Genomic DNA, 18,257 nt, shown 5'->3' with positions numbered 1-18,257 from the left:
GGAGGTTACACTACCGCAAGCAATTTGGCTTCTTCATTCATGAGTTTGATGAAAAAGTACACGGTGAACCACTTCGGTATTTGTAGGGTTTAGTGTGTTCATCTCCACCACAATCTCTCCTACAGTTGCTCTTATTTCAGATAGATCCTCAATGGAATGCTGATCCTGAGGAGGAAAAAGCGTTCCTCGCAGAGGAATCTCCGCGCTCTGTCCCTACTGGCGGAGCTGGACAGCGGCCTGCGGCCCGGCCCCGCCCGGCCCGGCCCGGCCCCGCCCGCCGCTGCTCCGCGTCCACGCGGGGAGCACCGCTCCGCGGCAGCCGCGCCGCAGCTTTAAAAGGATGCTTTGGCTGCTTCCTTTTCCCCCCGCCTCACCACCTAATGCTTTTCTTTATTCATTAATTAATCGCTAAGCATCTGCTCCGCGATGCCCGGCGGGCCAGCGGCGGGGTCGGACGGGCGCCGCGGCTGCGCCAGGTGGACCCATGCCCCCTTTGGCCCCAACATGGCGGGCAGGGAGCCCTTCACGGCCGTGCTGTCCGCGCTGCGCCGCTGCTACGCCGAGGCCGTCCCGCTGGAGACCTTCGTCCGGCGGCTGGGGGACGGCTGCGGCGCCGGGGACGCCGAGGTGCTGCGGGCCGACGACGCCCCCGGCTACCGCAACTTCGTGGGGCAGTGCCTCGTGTGCGTCCCCCGCGGCGCCCGCGCTATCCCGCGGCCCTTCACCTTCCAGCAGGTAGGAAGGGGTCCGGGCACTCAGAGAGTCCTGCCGGGGCTTCCCGGGGACGGCGCTTCCCGCGCTCCGTGCGTGCGCGGGGGTGGCGCGGCGGCCCTTGGCCCCTGCTGGCTGCTGCCGGGCGGGCCTGGCCGGCTCCCACAGCCGTGCGCCGCTCCATCCCGGCCCCAGAGCCAGCGGGGAGCGGTGGGAATCAGCCCCTGCCTCTTCTTGGGGGTGGGAGAGCAAGGCCCGGGTGGCGGCGTAGGGCGGGCGGATAGCGCTGCAGCTCTGCGTGCTGGGGCTCCCTGACTCTCCGCCTGCCCATGCGGGTAGGGATGAACAAGCCGAATGTGGCCGGGGAGCGACTGGGGATGGAGAGTACCCCAGTCTTGAGAGATTAAAGAAGAGGCGGGTAGAACGGTCGGTGTTTAAGCGGAGGAAAAGCTTTTCAGAGAGGGAAGACCGCTTTTTTCCTAGCGCCATATGAGCCAAACTGTGTTGTGGTAGGAAGCAGATGTTGCAAACCCAGGACAACTTGTTAAATGGGTTTTGGAATTGTGTGCTGGGTCGTTTCGTTGAATTTTCCTTTACATGAAAGGAAATGGAGGCCTCAAGAAAATTAGCGTTAGTTCCCTGGAGGTTGGAGCCTGCGCGAGCACGTATGCGTGCCTGCAAACGTGGATCTGCGAACACGGATTCACTGGAGGCAGTGGAGTCTGAGCTGCTGGGGGACTCAACGGGAACAGTGTGTAGGGTGTTTCCTGGGCGTAAAAGCCAGGGTCAGAAGGGCAGATGTTAAAAGATTTCCTTCAAGTCGTTGGCTTACGTTGAACATCTTGCATTACGCTTGGAAAATCTTAATTTTTGGGTATGATGCTTGTGAATAATTAATACTGCTTTGAAAACTGGTGTCTAGGGCTGGGTCTCTTTGCATGTGTTTTTATTTAAAGGGTATATTGTGGTTTACGGAGGAATAAGTGAAAAAAGCTAATTTTCTTTTTTCTTTGTTTCTTCAGTTATCTAGTCAGAGTGAGGTCACCGCAAGAGTCGTTCAGAGGTTGTGTGAAAAAAAGAAGAAGAATATCCTCGCATATGGATACTCCTTACCGGATGAAAACAGTTCTCAATTCCCAGTCATGCCACTTTCAAAGATACACAGCTACCTACCCAACACTGCCACAGAAACTCTTTGTATCAGCGGCTTCTGGGAGACACTGTTGAGCCGGATAGGGGATGATGTGATGATGTATTTGTTGGAACACTGTGCAGTCTTTATGCTGGTTCCCCCTAGTAATTGTTACCAAGTTTGTGGGCAACCCGTTTATGAACTTATTTCACATAGTGTAGACTCATCCCTGGTATTTGTTAGACAAAGGTTCTCTAAGTATAAACGTACTAGCTTGCTTAAATATATGCGGAAAAGGCTTATGTTTCATAGAAATTATCTTTTAAAGTCATACAGACAAAGATGTGAAGTTAATGTCTCCAGAATGAGAAATGAAAGAAAGAACAAGAGACGAAGCTTAGTGCCCACTGACCAGTGTACTGCAAAAGCTGTTTCTAAAGCAAGCAAACAGATCAGAATGGTTACTGAAGATCAGGAAAAACAGAGTAGTTCCAGTTCATGTGTTTCAGCCACAGCTCCATCTCTGAAAAGGAAGATTAATGGAGAACAATCTGAAATTCCAGCCAAGAGGGCAAAAATAGGGGAGAAAGTGAGAGAGGAAAAGACTTGTAGTCTTCCTGATGTAAACCAAAGTAGTTCCAAGAGATCTGAAACTGGGTATGTAGCACCACGTTCTGAAAGTGTCATTAAAACCCCCCGTATTTCTGAAAGAAGTAAGAGTGCTGTGTCTGGTCCTTCTTTAGTTCACACATCTCGTGGCAGGAGGAAGTTTGTGGCAGGCTCTCTTCTGCAGAGATTTCAGAGTAACAAACCTTTAGAGTCCAACACTGAAATGCAAGCAGAATTCTATAGGAAAAGAGCAGAGATTTGTACGTATGAATCTCAGTTGGCTTCAGGACAAACCAAACCTGTGGAGGGTACTTCAAAATGCAGAGAGCAGGAAAATCCCCAACCTCATTTATCCAAGAAGTTACCAAATAGACTTCTGAGTTCTGAAGCATGCATTGGGAGGAAGTCTCTTCTGTATTCTTGCAGGAGTTTCCAAGAATGTTTTCCTAAATCATTTGTATTGAATCGCTTGCAGGGCTCTCAGGCAGGTGGAAGATGGCTTATAGAAGCTATATTCTTTAACCAAAATCAGGTACAGCAAAGGTACAACCAAAGTCTGCCAAAACACAAGCGGAGAAAGAAGAGGTTGCCCAAACGCTTCCGGCAAATGAGGCATACATTCCAGAAACTGCTAGAGAACCATGGGAAATGTGCTTACTTAGCTCTCTTGAGAAAAAATTGCCCCGTTTCGATATCTGAAATCAGTATGAAAAAAATCAAGTTGTCTTGTCAGGCAGCCTTGCCTGGGGAAGCAGAGTTTCAGAAGCAAGCAGAACAGTTCGGGAAAGAGCCTGCTAAGTGTGTGGCAAGCAGCAGATGTGAATCTGGTCACACTGATGTGCCAGACGACTTAGGTGCTGCCCCCGCAGAATCTGTGCGTGAGGAGTTGCCACCGAGTGAGGAGCAAAACCCGCGAGGGGCACGTGATTCAGCCCTCACGGAGCTCCTCAAGCAGCACAGCAGCCACTGGCAGGTGTACATGTTTGTGAGGGATTGCCTGGAGAAGGTCATTCCTGCTGAGCTTTGGGGTTCAAACCACAACAAGTGCCGGTTTCTGAAAAACGTCAAAGTGTTCATTTCCAGGGGGAGGTTTGCTAAGGTTTCATTGCGGGAGTTGATGTGGAGGATGAGAGTGAATGACTGCATGTGGCTTCGTCTAGGCAAAGGTACTTCTTATATTAAAGAACTAAGTGGTGGGGCTGTCAGATGATTGGTGTTTAGGGTTAAGGTGGGAAGGGGAGGATATTGAATCTGGACTCGGAATTGCTGAGTTCCTTGGTAATAACCATAGCTGAGAGAGCAAACCTGTTAGTGTTTGTAACTGATGGTGGAAGGACACTTAAGCTTGTCTTCCTTCCAAAACTTGTTTGTATTCGTGCTGTTTGTGTTTAATAGAATGATGTTTTCATAAACATTAATTCAGAACCTGGGCTAATCAAAACCCAAAACTCTTTCCCGTCCTCTCCTACTAATTCAAATTGCAGTAACTCAGAAAATCCATTGAAGTGTGACCTAAGCACATAAGGAATGAACTGTCGCCTGTTTGTTACTGTAGGAGTTCAGAAAGAACTAAAAGCAAATCAAGACACTTGCAGTGGCACAGGTTCTCTGCTAAAAAAGCCCAGGGTTTTTACTCTCTCACATCAACCCTGTGAGAAAGATATGAGACCCATTCAGTACAGGGATTGCCTACTATAGAATCACAGAATGGTTTGTATTTGAAGTGACTTTAAAGATCTAGTTCCAACCTCCCTGCCATGTGCAGGAACACCTTCCACTAGACCAGGTTGTTCAGAACCCCATTCAGCCTGTCCTTGAATCTTCCATGGCTGGGACATGCACAATCTCTCTGGGCAATCTGTTCCAGTGCCTTACCACCCTCACAGTAAAGGATTTCTTCCTAACACATAATCTAAATCTAATATTTTCAGTTTAAAAGGTTTCCCCCTTGTCCTATCATGACATGTCGTGTGAAAAGGGCTGTCATCTATCACCTGTTCTAGAGTCCTTCTCCAGGATCAAGAGTGCCTTACTGAGCACTGCTTCAGCCTGGCTAATTGGTGATGCAGAAGTCCCCAGGCTAAGTGGTGCCTGGCTGAAAAGCTCTCATGAGGGCAACAGCCGATTGCTCCAGATTGTGTATGAATCCATTTCTCTTTAATCCTCTTGAAATGACAGGTGAATCTCCCTTTCCTTGAGTTTGTTTTTCAGACTCTATCCCAGCATTTAAATCTAGGCTGAAGCCATTGTTCTGGGATGATTGCTGTAGGATCTAGTGCATATATTAATTTTTCTGTGCTTCTGTTCTTCATCTATGCAATGCAATATGGATTGCACTCCCTTAACTGTTATGCTTAGAGTATTTATTCTTGCCTGGTATTGTATTTGGATCCTACAGTAATGTGAGCTGAAAATGGTGTTCTTTTGTTAAAAGGTGCAATAATTTTGAAGCTGTTACAGGTTCTTCCAAGTGTAGGAGGAAGATCAAAAGTCTGATGTTTGAGAACTGATGTCAAAAGTAAGGGAGGTTACACTTTAATAAGAAACTCTTAATTCTATGAAACAGTATTTCTTTATTCAGATACTGTGGTTCAAAACCACACTTTCCAAAATGTTGAGGAGTTAAGTATTTAAAAAGGCTTTATTGTAAAATATGTGTGTGATTCATAGTAATTTGGAACATCTGATCTTTGGAAAATGTAGTGCCCTCTTCTCTGGCAATATTCCAGGCAAATCAATATATAGGCTTATTTTAATTTTCACTAAAACAGAAAGAAGTACTCTCATGTGCCTGATGTTTAAACATGCTTTGAATTGCTTTGCTGCACTGTAGGTGGGTTTTTTTTTTTCCTCCAAAGTAGTAGTGATTTCTTGAGAATTTCCTGAATTGTAGTCATTGTTTACATCTGTTGTCAGTAACTTAGAAAAGAAATTTCCAGGGCAGCTACCTACCTGTCAGCATCCTGATTCAACTTGTATATTACAACTGCATATTGCAACTCTTCAGTTAGAGATTTTTCCAGCAGTGAAATTTTTCCCTGATGTTAACTAGCTTCTGTTGAAGTAGTACTAGTCTTGTTTTAAGTGCTGTAAATACATGTTTCTGCCCTGGAGCATGCAAAAATGAAACAGAGTAGAAAACTGAAAATTTATTTCCATTTTATAAATTTTACTGTCAGGTCTGTTGCATCAAAATTAAGCTTTTTTAACACATTTGTGCCATAACTGTGATTTGTGCTATGCAGCTAAACTAATATTTCTGCATAGTTTCTTTAAGAATCCTGTTGCATTTGGGCTAAATTCTACTCTTTAAATGTAATTGGAGACGTTATTATTGAAAGTTGGCCAAAACATCAGTATTGTAGCCCAGGGCTTATTCCCTGTTTGTCTGTATTTAGATGTAATTACCATGTGACCTTAAATTTGGCAGTAGTTAGGAATGCTGTAGGTTCATAATTGTCCCATCTAAATGTTGGAAGTACTGATAGACTTTGGGTGATTTATATTTTTTCTGTTTTTCTTTGACAGCAACAATAAGTTTTAGGATGTCTGAAATAAAGCCTAACCCTATAATTAGTTAATTTTCATGTAATTGGGAAATCTGAATATCATTCTTAACCTCAAATCATCCCAGTTTACTTTTGTTAATTTTCATAGTATACCTATGTTATTTTCAGTCTTTTCCTTCCTTTTTTTTTTTAAAGTTTTATATTGTAGTAGACTTGTTTCTTTTTATTTTACCTCTCCTTTCACAATAATCTTGCCTTTGTGCATTAATGATCTTGCACAATTGATGTTGGGATAAGAAAATAAGTCTTTGGGCTACTGTGGCATGTATTTGTGTCCTCTATGTGTCAGTTTGTCACTGCAGATTAGTTCCTGTGTTTATGCTTTAACCTTGGGTCAGTTGCATTATTTAATGCCTTGGAAATCTGTAGTGTCACCTGTGTACTGGTTTGTACTTACCTTTTTTCTTTCTCATGACCTCAAGCTAGGGCAAGAACGTTACCCAAGTTGTTTGTGTGTTCTCTTTCTTTACTCATGCTAAGAGTTGATAGTTACTATAACTACCTTTGAATTATTTATTGAAGGTGATCACTTTGTTCCTGCCGATGAACATTGTTTCCGTGAAGAACTTTTGGCCAAATTCCTGTACTGGCTGATGGGTACCTATGTTGTTGAATTGCTCAGATCATTTTTCTATATCACCGAGACCATGTTCCAGAAAAACATGCTCTTCTACTACCGAAAGTTTATCTGGGGCAAGTTACAGAACATTGGAATTAGGTAACACTAGAAAACTAACCTTTAATGGACATGTAGAAATCATGTGTTTTGTTGTGTAAAGGTATATTTCTGCTTTAATTTATTGCCCATTTATCTTCATTTTATTTGCTTCATTTTCCAGAGGAAAATTCATCCTATGATTGTAGTATGCACAGTTAGTAATTTCAGAAGTATTTTGTTTGAGAAAACTAATTCAAATTGATACTTCTTTATTAGAAATCTTTGCAATAATAAAATCCAGTATGAAGAGGATTTTGTTATAAGTCCAGTTTTTATACATTTTAACAATGAGTAAAACATAGTGATAGAATCAAGTAACCTTTTAAAATCAAAGTTCATTTTAAAAATACTCCATTTCCTTCGACTACTTTAATTTAGAAAAAGAAAAAACAAGGCTCTGCTGAAATGCTGTAGTACTCTATTCATAAAAATCACACAGTGGCATAGTGGATTTACAGTTTTTTTTCCAAAGGTTAAGGGTTGTTTTAGAAGCCACAGCTCCTTTTTTAGTATGGCTGAGATTCCATGCTGGTTTTTTTTTTTTGGTCTTAAAAATGCACGCATGTATTTAAGTTAGAGCATTATTTAAGACAAAACTTTAAACAATTAAGTGAGAAAATAGGAAAGGCAATTTTAATGAACAGTGTTGTGCACCCATCTCCTTAGTTCACATCTTTCAGGTTTTCATTATAAATTGTTGGTATCTGAGAGAGCTTTGGAACTGTGAAAAATTATCATACTTAATGTCTTGTGTTTTAATGGCTGTTTTGAACAGCCACTTGAACCTTTTGCTTTTGCTCTGATCTTTTGGTCCACAATGTTATATGTTATATGTGTGATTTTTTCCCTCCTGCCCCATTACTCTCTGATTTCAACATTGATATCTCCAGTGCCACTCTTTGCATTTGTGTTTGCACTTAATGGGGTCTTGATCTTGTTTGCAGTTGTAGCACAGAAAATGCACTTTGAATAGTAATAGAATGTAATTTTCAGTCCCACACATTCTGTTTGTCTTGTCTTCAAACTAACAGCTGTAGTGTTGCAATTAAAACTGTTTTATGCAGTTTTAATGTACTTAAAGACTATTTTTTGGCACAAAATATGATCGAGCACTGACTTTCATATAGTAGAGATACAATAAAAAATAATGGAAGTAGTAAATAATAGATTTTTTGTGGGGTTTGTGGTTAAAAGCAAACAACTTGGGATTTAGTTCTTTTGTTTATGTTCCCAGTTTCCCAGAAAAACTCAATGTGTAAGGTGCTTTGAACTAAAAAGATCTTAATCTAGGGTCTTGTTTCTTCTGATTTCCTCCCTACATATTTCCTTACCACGCAGGAAGCCCCTTCTCACCTTTTACTTGGAAGGTCTCTAAACTTGTTGGAAGCTGGAGAAACATCCTAAGGAAATGCTGCTGCATGCTTGCCAAAGGCGTGTTCTAAGAACAGGATGTTTGCTTTTGGCTACAGGAATCATAGCTTCTAAGGACTCTGAGTCTCATTCCAACAGCTGCAGTTAAGCTTCACTGACAGGGCTTTCAGCACTGCTAATTCACATGTGAGGTCTGCCACGAGCCCAGCTTCTTGCATTCATAGAGGTGGCCAGCTGCCAACTTCACATAGGAGGAAAGAAATTGGAACATAGGTCTTTAGACATATTGGGATACAAGGTATTTAGGACAGCCTTGGCCATTTTGAGGCTGTTCAGACGCTGTCTGCTCTTAACCAGCCAGGCACTGCTGGTGAAGTAGTGCCAAAGGCTGTTGAGCTTTTTCCATCTTCTCTGGAGGAGGAGTATCTGGTGATCTCAGTTGTTGCCCTAATGGATCTTCTGTGTTTGTTCTGGCTCTCCTCAGCTGGAGCTGCCCAAGGCAGTTGCTCTGAGCTGGTTCGTAGGACGGCATTGGTAGCCACTGATTCCTGTTGAGTTCTTCTGCATCCTCCTTTGGAGGAAGAGAATGGATGGAACAGGCTGGACTGAGTGGACCTGGACCGTACTTGTGAGCTTACCTTTGCACTGACTGCATTGCCACTAGGGAGTAAATCCTCGTCTTGAAGGACTGTCCTTTTGAGTAGATCATCCTGGACAGAATCCCACTCAAGGATATGGAGCAGGGTTCTGAGAGGGGCTCTGGATCTGTATATTAGCTTTGCTGTATTGGTGGAGATCAGTGTGTGCTGTCATTGTGAACAGACAACTTTGTATTAATTTTTGAAGCTATACCAAACTTCAGTCCCCAAATTAAAAGCAGAATTTGCTAAGAAAAATTCAGCATTTTTGTGATACAGTTGCTTCAAGTTAAATAGCCTGCAGAGTGTAAAATTGTGAGTTAAAAATAATGAGCACAGTGGTGAGAACACCTGTTTTCCTAAAGCTCATGCCATCTCTGCCCTTGCCACACACAGTGGCTGCTGAGGATTAAAAACACTGCAGAAATTCTGAATCTTCCCCATCAGATTGAGGTGAGATGTCAAAGGACAGCAGGACCATCTAGTCAAGTTCCTTCAAGTTTCAGTGCTTAACAGCGTTGTGAGTGCCAGTGAGAGCAGTGTGCTTCAGTGTCTGCTAGATTAGCGCACATTCAAAATCATCAGCACTGCTGTAAATGCCATGAAATAAGCAATGAATGTTGCTGCAGGCAAAATGGCATCTCCAGCTGGCCAGAGGGAGTAGTGAAGGTCTGGCAATAATTGGTTTTTGTCTTCACTTTCAAAGGAAGCCATATTTTTTAGTATAGTGATAGAGGTTCATTGCACTTTTTTTTCCTTGTGGTCTTGAATGTGAGCTGTAAAGGGAGGGAAATATGATCCTTAAGTTTTTTCTGTTGAACTGGAGTGACTTGTTTTATCCTGGTTATCTATCTAATAGTATAGTAGATGTGTTCAGCAAAGAATATAATTCTATAAAGAGTAGTGATCCCTCACTGTGGAAAAGCAATCATTTCTGCTTTCCTTTCGGCAGCATCTGTACCAGGAATTTAATTTGAAAAAATTTGAATATTAATCCTCAAAACTCTTTTCAGTAGCTCAACTCACTGGCCCTGCATGCCGCTATACCTTCTAGGTGTCATGCACTGTGTCTCTCAGACACCAAGAGTCCCAAGCAGATGGATCATGAGCTTGTAGTTGACTTGTATAGGCATACAAAAGAAGTATTTGTGTGCCTCTCTTACCTGCATTCTTGGCTTCTCAGGTGTCTCCTAGAGCATCTTTACCAAGTTTCCACCATTTACCCACTGCCTTTTGTAATAGTGTGGCCTCCTTTTGCTAAACCAGCCTGTTGGATTATGTGGGATGTAAAAAGTCTTCATGCAAATTTAGACTGATGTCCAGTCTTTTGTGAGGACTTGAATTGCCTCCCTTCCTTCCCACGGTAATATCATAGCCATCAGCCTGTAGGACACATTTTGTCCATCTGAACAATACAAGCAGTGCAGGAGATTTATCCAAGTCTTTTATGTTGCAGGTAAGGTACTTTAACTCTGCATTTTAAGTAAAAACAAGGGCTTTTGCTCCACCACCATATTCCTGATTCATTGTATGGAAAAGTATTGATTTCGATTTTTTCATGGAACTGTAAATCCAGAGGGGGGGATCTGAGAAAACATATTTCCCATTAAGGTGAGCTTGGGAAGCCCAGAACCTGTGACTTAGGCACCTTTGGTTCTTTATTATTTTCTGCTGTTTGCTTCACCTGACGCCAGCTCATCAGAGTCCTGGATACCTAAGGCCCTTATGTTGTCAGTGTATCCCAGCACCTAATAAGTGGTAGATCCCCTAACTCTTAGGAGTAGAACAGCCATTACAGTTTGTATGTTCTTCCCAGGAGCTGTCTTAGAGTAGTTTTCGGAAGGTTCTTTTCAACTTTGTTAATGCCTTTCAAACTTCTGAAACCTTGAGCAATATCCCACTTCCCGTTTCTTGTGTAAAACATATTTCATAATGTTCATATGTATTCCACAAATGTCTGCTTAAATTTTAATTTGTGTTAATAAGGGTTTTTATTTGCATCAAGCAGTATTATATGGTCTCTTTTTGTATTACATTGTCATTAAGATATCATGATACTGTTCAGAAATTCAGAATTTCATGTCACTTTCTGTAGAGGTTAGTGTTTGTTTTATCTTAGAAAAATACTTGGCTTTAGTTATCATAACGACGTTAAATGTTTTAGTTTTCTGCCTTTCCTGTTGCTTACACTAAGTGTATATTTGTATTTTAGAAACCATTTTGTCAAAGTACAGCTACGGCCTCTGTCTTCAGAGGAGATTGAAACTATCCGTCAAAAAAAATTTGTTCCTGTGGCATCAAAGCTCCGGTTTATTCCAAAACCAAATGGGTTGAGACCCATAGTAAAAGTGAGCGGTGTTGTCGAACCACAAGCTCTCAGCAAGGAAAGCAGAGAAAAGAAGGTTTTTATTCATTTCATTGTTTTATATGCATTTGATTTCAGTAACTAATAAAATGGAATAAGGATTTTTGTTACCTAAAACTAGTTTTAACATGGTGGACTGTAACATTCTGATCAAAATGGCTGAATGGATCTGTTGCAGCTTAGCTTCTCCCTTTCCAATGCTTAATTACCACAAGCCTCTGGTTCCAGCATCACAAACTTCTGTTTGCAAATCTACCTTAAGGAATTGAGCCCAATAGAATAACATGGCTTGTAAGGTAATCCCGTTTTTTTGATATGGCCTGTTAGGATTTGCCTTAATACTGATGGTGCATGTTGATCTGTGAAGTTGCCTATGGAGCCAGTGAACAATGGTGAGCTGGGTGCATTACAGAAGAGGATCTAAGGAAGGGCCAGGAAGCTGGAACAAGCATGGCAGAAAGATAGGAAGGAAGCTGAGAGTAATTGCAGTGCGGGAACAGACAGAACACTCAGGGCACAGAATAATCTATTTAACAGGGCAGTTAGCCAGAAGGAATAATGACAGGCCAGTTTCACTATCTTGCCCAGATGAATTAATTGCTTTTCCTTAAGGCTGAGTCTCATTCCCAAGATTGAATGTTCCCCAAATGGGTGAGATGTGAACAGCTTCTTAGCACTAACTGTTCAGACCATGTGATCCCAGACCAGGTGAAAAGAGCATTAGCTAAAAGCTGTTCTGAACTGTGGAGTGTTATTTCACACAACATTCCACATTATGGTGTTTACAGAGCTAATCTACCTGCATGACTTCAGTGCTGCTCTGATGTGCTTGACTATCCCCACAGCTGAGTTAAGTCTTTGCTCAATTACTTGAATAAAGTACCCTTGAGAGGCCCAGCTGATGGTGCAGCTGGAGTTAGCATAAAATCTCAGAGCACACCTTCTCTTTGCTGTTCCTGTTGGTGTTGTTATCTCCAGCAGAGAGAATGAATAATATTTAAGAAGTTTTTTTCAGATCAATAGTGGATTTGTTTGCTGACATTCATCTGTTTATCACTGTAACTATTACACCTTGATTTCCAAGAGTCAAGTATAGGAACAAAACATTTTCCATAGGATTTAACTGTACCAAAAGAAAAATCTCTTGAGACTGTTTTATCACTTTGAAATAGTTACTGCAGTGATATTCAGGCTTTCTGAAAGCTTCAGTTGAACCAAATAATATAGTAAATACATAAATTTAATGTCAAACTTCATTTAAATTTATAATCTTTGTATTGCAAAGAATTTAATGTGTTTCAGCATAATTTAAGGTGATTCTCTTTGGTCTCTTTAGATGAATCATTACAACACTCAACTAAAAAATCTGTTTAGTGTGTTAAATTATGAACGGACTATAAACACCAGTTTTTTAGGCTCTTCAGTGTTTGGGAAAGATGATATCTACAAGATATGGAAGCAGTTTGTTACAAAGATTCTTGAATCTGGTGGTGAAATTCCTCATTTCTACTGTGTAAAGGTATGTATTTTACATATTGCATATTCAAACTAGCTTTTCAAAACAAGCTTGTGCAGATACTTTTATAGCTGTATTAGCTGTAATCTGACTGCATAATTTTTTTTCTCTAAATAAAATTTTGTGCATTCTTTCCAGACTCTGGTTAGTTTTTTAATGGGAGTGGTTGATTGTTTTTTGTAGGTGGGTGTCCCTGCAGTAGAGCTTCCTCTGCCTGGATGTTTTTCTGTCCATCTTTCTGTTGTGCAGGAACTCCTGCTTCTATGCATGCACTGAATTTTTTGCAGTCACATTTAGCTGGTTATCAAAGTGGGAGAAAGATAGAAGTTCAGATAGCCTTTTGAGCCATATGAAAACAGAAAGAAATGTTCCACATGCTTTAGAATAAATTCAGTGTCTCTTAAAAAATTTATCTGTTCAATCTCAGTATCATTAGTTTCTGTTGAAAATGAACACATGACTTCTGGTTGGTGTCTTTCCAAGAGGTTTCTTCTCCCACTTGGAAAAAATCAGTGCTTATGGTAGCCCATTATTTGAAGGAATTTGTTCTTCATCTTCGCACTTTTGTCAGTTCTTTCTATCAGGCAACATTATGTGTTTGATTTCAATTCATAACTTGGAATTGGGGAAATGTATACAGAAATATGTAAATTATACAGATTTGTATGTGTTGTAGGGGAGCTGCGTTCTCATCTCTCATACGTTGCTTGTTGTCCTGCCCTGAAATAACTTCCATGATTTTGTTTTGTTATCTTTCTAGACAAAAGGTAGAGTCATTGACATATAGTTTATCTTATAATAATCCTAGGATTGTTGCTTTTACAGAAAGTTTTCTGGTTTTACTAGGACAAGTAAAAGCATAAGTAGGTTTCCAGTATAAAAGGAAAGGAAGGGAAAGGTAAAATATGTAGGTTTGCAGCTTTCCAAAAGTCTAAGGTGTCATCTCCATGGCTGTATGATGAGGCAAGTTTCTTAATATTTAACCATAAAAATATTAGTTATTAACTTAAATGATTAGAAGTTTAGTGTTAGACTTAAGGTTGCATGTGGTATAATCTTCTGTTAGTAATAAGAATTGTGTTAAAACTGATGATTTGGATATCCCTTTCTAAGGGAACACTCAATTGAGTGGGGAAAGCTCTTTCAAATAAGCAGTGAGTTTTTGGTTTGTCAGAAATTTGGCCTGAATGGTGCAATAATTTTACTGTCATGTGATCTATCCTTCAGCCTTGCTTACATACTACAGCAATACTTCCTCTGTACTATCAGAATGTTTACAGCAATATTGCTGAATATGTAGTGGAAGGTCTTCCTTCTGTTTCAGGCTGATGTGTCCAGGGCTTATGATAGCATTCCTCACAATAAACTTGTGGAAGTGATTTCGCGGATCCTGAAGCCTGAGAAGAGAACCGTGTACTGCATACGGCGCTACGCTGTGATTATGATTACCCCAAGTGGAAGAGCTAGGAGGCTCTATAGGAGACATGTATGACTGCCTGATTTCTTCTCTTTGCTGTTGTAAGCATGTTTTGGTCCAGGGAAAGTTTTTCCTTTATAGCTTTATTTAGCCACCCTTGAAGTGGTTAAGTACTTAATAAACATATTTTTAATGCTGTTAGATATTTTCCAGGGGTAGAAAAGCTTGGTTTTAGTCCATACCTTTTAAAATTTTTGTTCACTCTTAGTAAAAATAAAAATAAATGTGTTGTGGAAATAGGGATTTGTAGGTGAGACATTTCATTTTAATGGTAAAAGAATTGTTATATTAAAATAATGCAATAAGGCTGATTCTTTGACCTCCACTGAACAGAAAAGTCAATTACTGAATTTTTTACTGCTTTTGTCATTTGTTTCTTTACAATTTAAACAATTACACAGGTTTCTACTTTCAAGGACTTTATGCCAGACATGAAGCAGTTTGTGTCCCAGCTTCAGGAGAATGCCTCATTGCGAAATGCAATAGTTGTTGAACAGGTAAGTGTTGTGAGGCTTCTTTTCAACTGAAAAAGAAAGCTGCAGAAGAATTAGAGGAAGATTGATATTTTTACTTGTATGGACATATTATGTGGTGCCATTACTTCTCATCTAGTTAATCACTACCTTTTTTCTTCAGTAGAAAGATTTTTGTCATCTCTTCTTTGGTGTTTGTAACAGGCTCTGAGTGTTCAGTGGCAGGAGTGCACCAGGAAAGAAATCTGACTAAAAGTCCTTCTAGACTTTTCCCAGTTTTTCTCATTATTTATCAAACTTTTATTTTAACCAGTATTTTCTTTTTCCTTTCCTAATTTCATTGTTTCTTGCAACAGTCCTCAAGTGAGAAATTAACTGTCTAGTGCAACTGGACATCAACACTTCTTATCTCCAAAACATACAGAAGTAAGAATGAGTAAAATGTATTACAAGCCAAGTAGCTAAGGATGTGGCATCTTGACTTGCAAACTGCACAGCTTTTTGTTGTTGCTGGCTTTAAGATCTTACTTTGTTCCTAATTAACAGTTTAAAAAGCTGATTTTAAGGATTACTTGTCAAGGTTGATGAGAATGAACTCTTCTTTAGGGGGAGTTAAGTACGAAGCAAACAAGATCAGCTCTTTAAGTTTTTGTTTAAAGAGATTTCTTGATTTCAGTGAATTAAAATATAGTTTAAAATTACAAGTATTTTCACTTTATTCCAACTGTTGCTTTGTTGCAAGAAACAAGCATCCTTCTGTTTTCATTCTTGTGATACAAGTGCTTGTTCTCAAGACTTCCTTCTATGCAGGCAGCATGACAAAGGCATAGAAGTAGGTGATGGGCTCAGACAGTTTCTTCATGCATTTCCTTGCTTGGAATCATGGTGTTCCATAATAACAACCTACAAGATTTCCTGAGCAGCCAGTGAGCAGACAGATATGTTGTTTCAAGCTAGTAATTCCTCTTCAAATTTTTCTTCTCTAAACCTGGCAGTGGAAAATGTCAAAGATTGGCAAAAGGTGATTTCTAATATATGAGTGAAATGATCTTGTGTATCTGTGGACATAGGAGTAGAATATATGGTGTGGCTGGTGTACAATTCCAGGATCCTACAAAAATAAGCAAGTTTAAAGAGTACCTGGATGAAAATGGAAACTAGCTGGATCTCTGATGTATAAGTACATTTTGGTATATTTTTCAAACAGATTCAGAGAACTATACTAGATATTGCATGAGCAGCGGTGTTCTATTTAAAAATATTTTGCATTTGAAAAAATTTGTGTGTCATTATCTTAAAAAAACAAAGTATTTTGAAAAAAGTGTCACGTCAGGGTAGGTGTCTGTACCACTGGTACATCACCTTCTTTTTTCAATGCAAGTAATTGTGATCTTGCATGGCTCTATCAAAAGCTGGGTGCATTTGTCTGCTGTCTAATCTGTGCAAGTAGTAAGTAATTTTATTTTAATTTGATTTAAGTCATTGTTAATGGTATTTGAATTGTTGTAAATGGATTTTTTATCTTATAATTTTTAACAAAATGTTCCATAAATATTGGATGGACAGCCATGCATGGAAGTGTATGTAATACCTGAAGAGTGTTTTGCAGCAGAATGGGCAAGTGAGTGTGTCAAGACTTGGGGAATCATAAAGATCATGACGTACAAAAGTTTTCCTACAGGATAGAAAGTGGCCAAAAGAGCAGGGTCTTATAGCTTGTAATAATCCATTATATTATGCCAGCACTTAAAAAAGTGGGTTTAGATGTTGTATTTGATTTCTCCTAACACAAAACAAACAAACAAAAAAAAATCCAACATCCAACAAAAATTAACTTGTTGGATATGAGCAACTTTTTAGTATGTATGTTCAGATCTTGGGTTTAGGGTTTGTTTTTTCACTTACATAGGGGTTTGAGCTGCTACAGTACTTTTTTAAAAAATTTCTGTGTATCTTCAAAGTTATAGTGTATTTTTCATTTCAAATCCTGTTTTGTTTTGTCACATTTCTAGAGCTTAACTTTCTATGAGACAAGTTCCAGCCTGTTTAATTTTTTCCTTCAAATGATACATAACAGCATTCTGGAGATTAGGAACAGGTAAAAAAGAAATTAGTTATTCTTTTATAGTATGCTTTGTTTGTTTGTTTGTTTCCTGTTAAGAGGATACCTTTAATTGGCTCTGTGGAATTTTGAATAGCTGTGTTTTAAAGAGTTTTTTTTTATTTCATATTAGTGAGAAATTTGTGTATCAGTTTAAGCTCCAAAAAAGCATGAAGAGTTTGGAGTCAACTTTATATTTAATATAATTTCTCTTCCCTACCTGGCTGATGTTACTATGCATTATTCCACAGAATATGGAATAACCTTCATAATGTCTATTATTCCATAGCATATGGAATGACCTTCATTTAAAACTGCAAGTGTAGTTCAAAAGGAATATACTTTAAAATGGTGGGATCCCCAGTGGTGAGCAAAAGTGAGAGTAACATCCAAGCAATCACGCAAAAGCCTTGTTAGTAATTTCCCTGAAGTGCAATGTTTTTGCCCTTTGGCAAGTTGCAATAAAAATAAAAGGCAGTAGCAATAGGAATTTAAATTACTATTTGGCAGCTCCAAAATTAAGAATCAGATGTTACAGAAAGTAGTAATGCTGACTTCTTCTTGTGTTGGTAGAGATACTGACTTGGTACTTGTATTTTGCCTCTAGGTGGCAAATGTGTACCATGTCTAAAAAAGAAGGTACTTACATGATCATTATTTTTAAAGTCAGAGTAATTTATGTTAGAATGAATAGCTTCTTGCTCTGGAAAAAAAATCTTTGTTTTAGAATATTTATTTTAGAATCTCACAGGATTGAGGGAGACTGAGAAATGCTCTCAAGGACTCACATAGAAGCATGTTTATATTTTTTTCTAGCATTGATGCTTACACTCCCTTTGACAGGATCATAAGAATGCTTTCGTGGCACACTTTAGTAATGACTAACCAACATGAGTATGTTTCATGGAATTGTAATGGTTTCAGAGAAAGCACACCCTGACAAAACCAGCTTCACACTTTCAAATTCAGTCACAACTTGACTGAAAAAACACTGTTTGTCCTGAAATGAACTTAGCCCTTTTAAGTAGCTTGTTTTTGTTTGTCCAAAAAAACCCCATGTGTTCAGTAAACAGACTCTTTTTCTCATAAAAAATCACAGTCAGTCAACATTGACTTGATGTTTTGAGAAAAGTGCTGATTATTGAGCTGGGGAGTTCTAAGCAATCTTTTAATACCATTTGATGCATTTAACAAAAGTCTGTAAGAAAATAAAATTACTGCCAGGAGTGTGTTCAGATGACTGAAAATATGGGTAAGATCAGTGCTCAAAAGTAGTACATAGTCTGAATTTATTCTCTTCAGCTTCACCAAGTCGTAATAGTGGTGAAATGGCCATTGAAGCAGTACCTCACTGCTTCAAAGAAATGTTGTGAAAATTCCCTGGGGTTTTGTGAGCCATACCCATTTGGTTGATGCCAGCATAGAAAATTCTTCCAGTGCACTTTGTTTTGTGTATAAGAGCACTTCTCTTGAAGCTGTCACAGTAAGATGTAGCATAAAGAATTAAAATACTTCAATGAAGGATGTGTCTGCAGCAGAAGGAGGCATTGTGGTTTGAGATCAGTTATGCAATTTCT

General features: G+C 39.6%; 1 protein-coding gene across 1 annotated transcript in view; it reads left to right on the top strand.

Annotated features, from left to right (window-relative positions):
• The first annotated feature begins 380 nt into the window (after positions 1-380).
• Positions 381-18,257, top strand: part of TERT (telomerase reverse transcriptase) — a 30,398-nt gene continuing 12,521 nt past the window's right edge. The window contains 9 exon segments of the mRNA XM_041408130.1: positions 381-479; positions 481-735; positions 1,734-3,618; positions 6,544-6,739; positions 10,961-11,150; positions 12,450-12,632; positions 13,954-14,115; positions 14,508-14,603; positions 16,592-16,677. Coding sequence (XP_041264064.1) covers positions 381-479; positions 481-735; positions 1,734-3,618; positions 6,544-6,739; positions 10,961-11,150; positions 12,450-12,632; positions 13,954-14,115; positions 14,508-14,603; positions 16,592-16,677 — 3,152 coding nt within the window.

This window comes from Onychostruthus taczanowskii, unplaced genomic scaffold (assembly GCF_017590055.1).
Source record: "Onychostruthus taczanowskii isolate IOZ18803 unplaced genomic scaffold, ASM1759005v1 scaffold29, whole genome shotgun sequence".
NCBI classification, from domain to species: domain Eukaryota; kingdom Metazoa; phylum Chordata; class Aves; order Passeriformes; family Passeridae; genus Onychostruthus; species Onychostruthus taczanowskii.
Note: the sequence above shows the minus strand (reverse complement) of the source record. Positions and strands in the feature narration are given on the sequence as shown.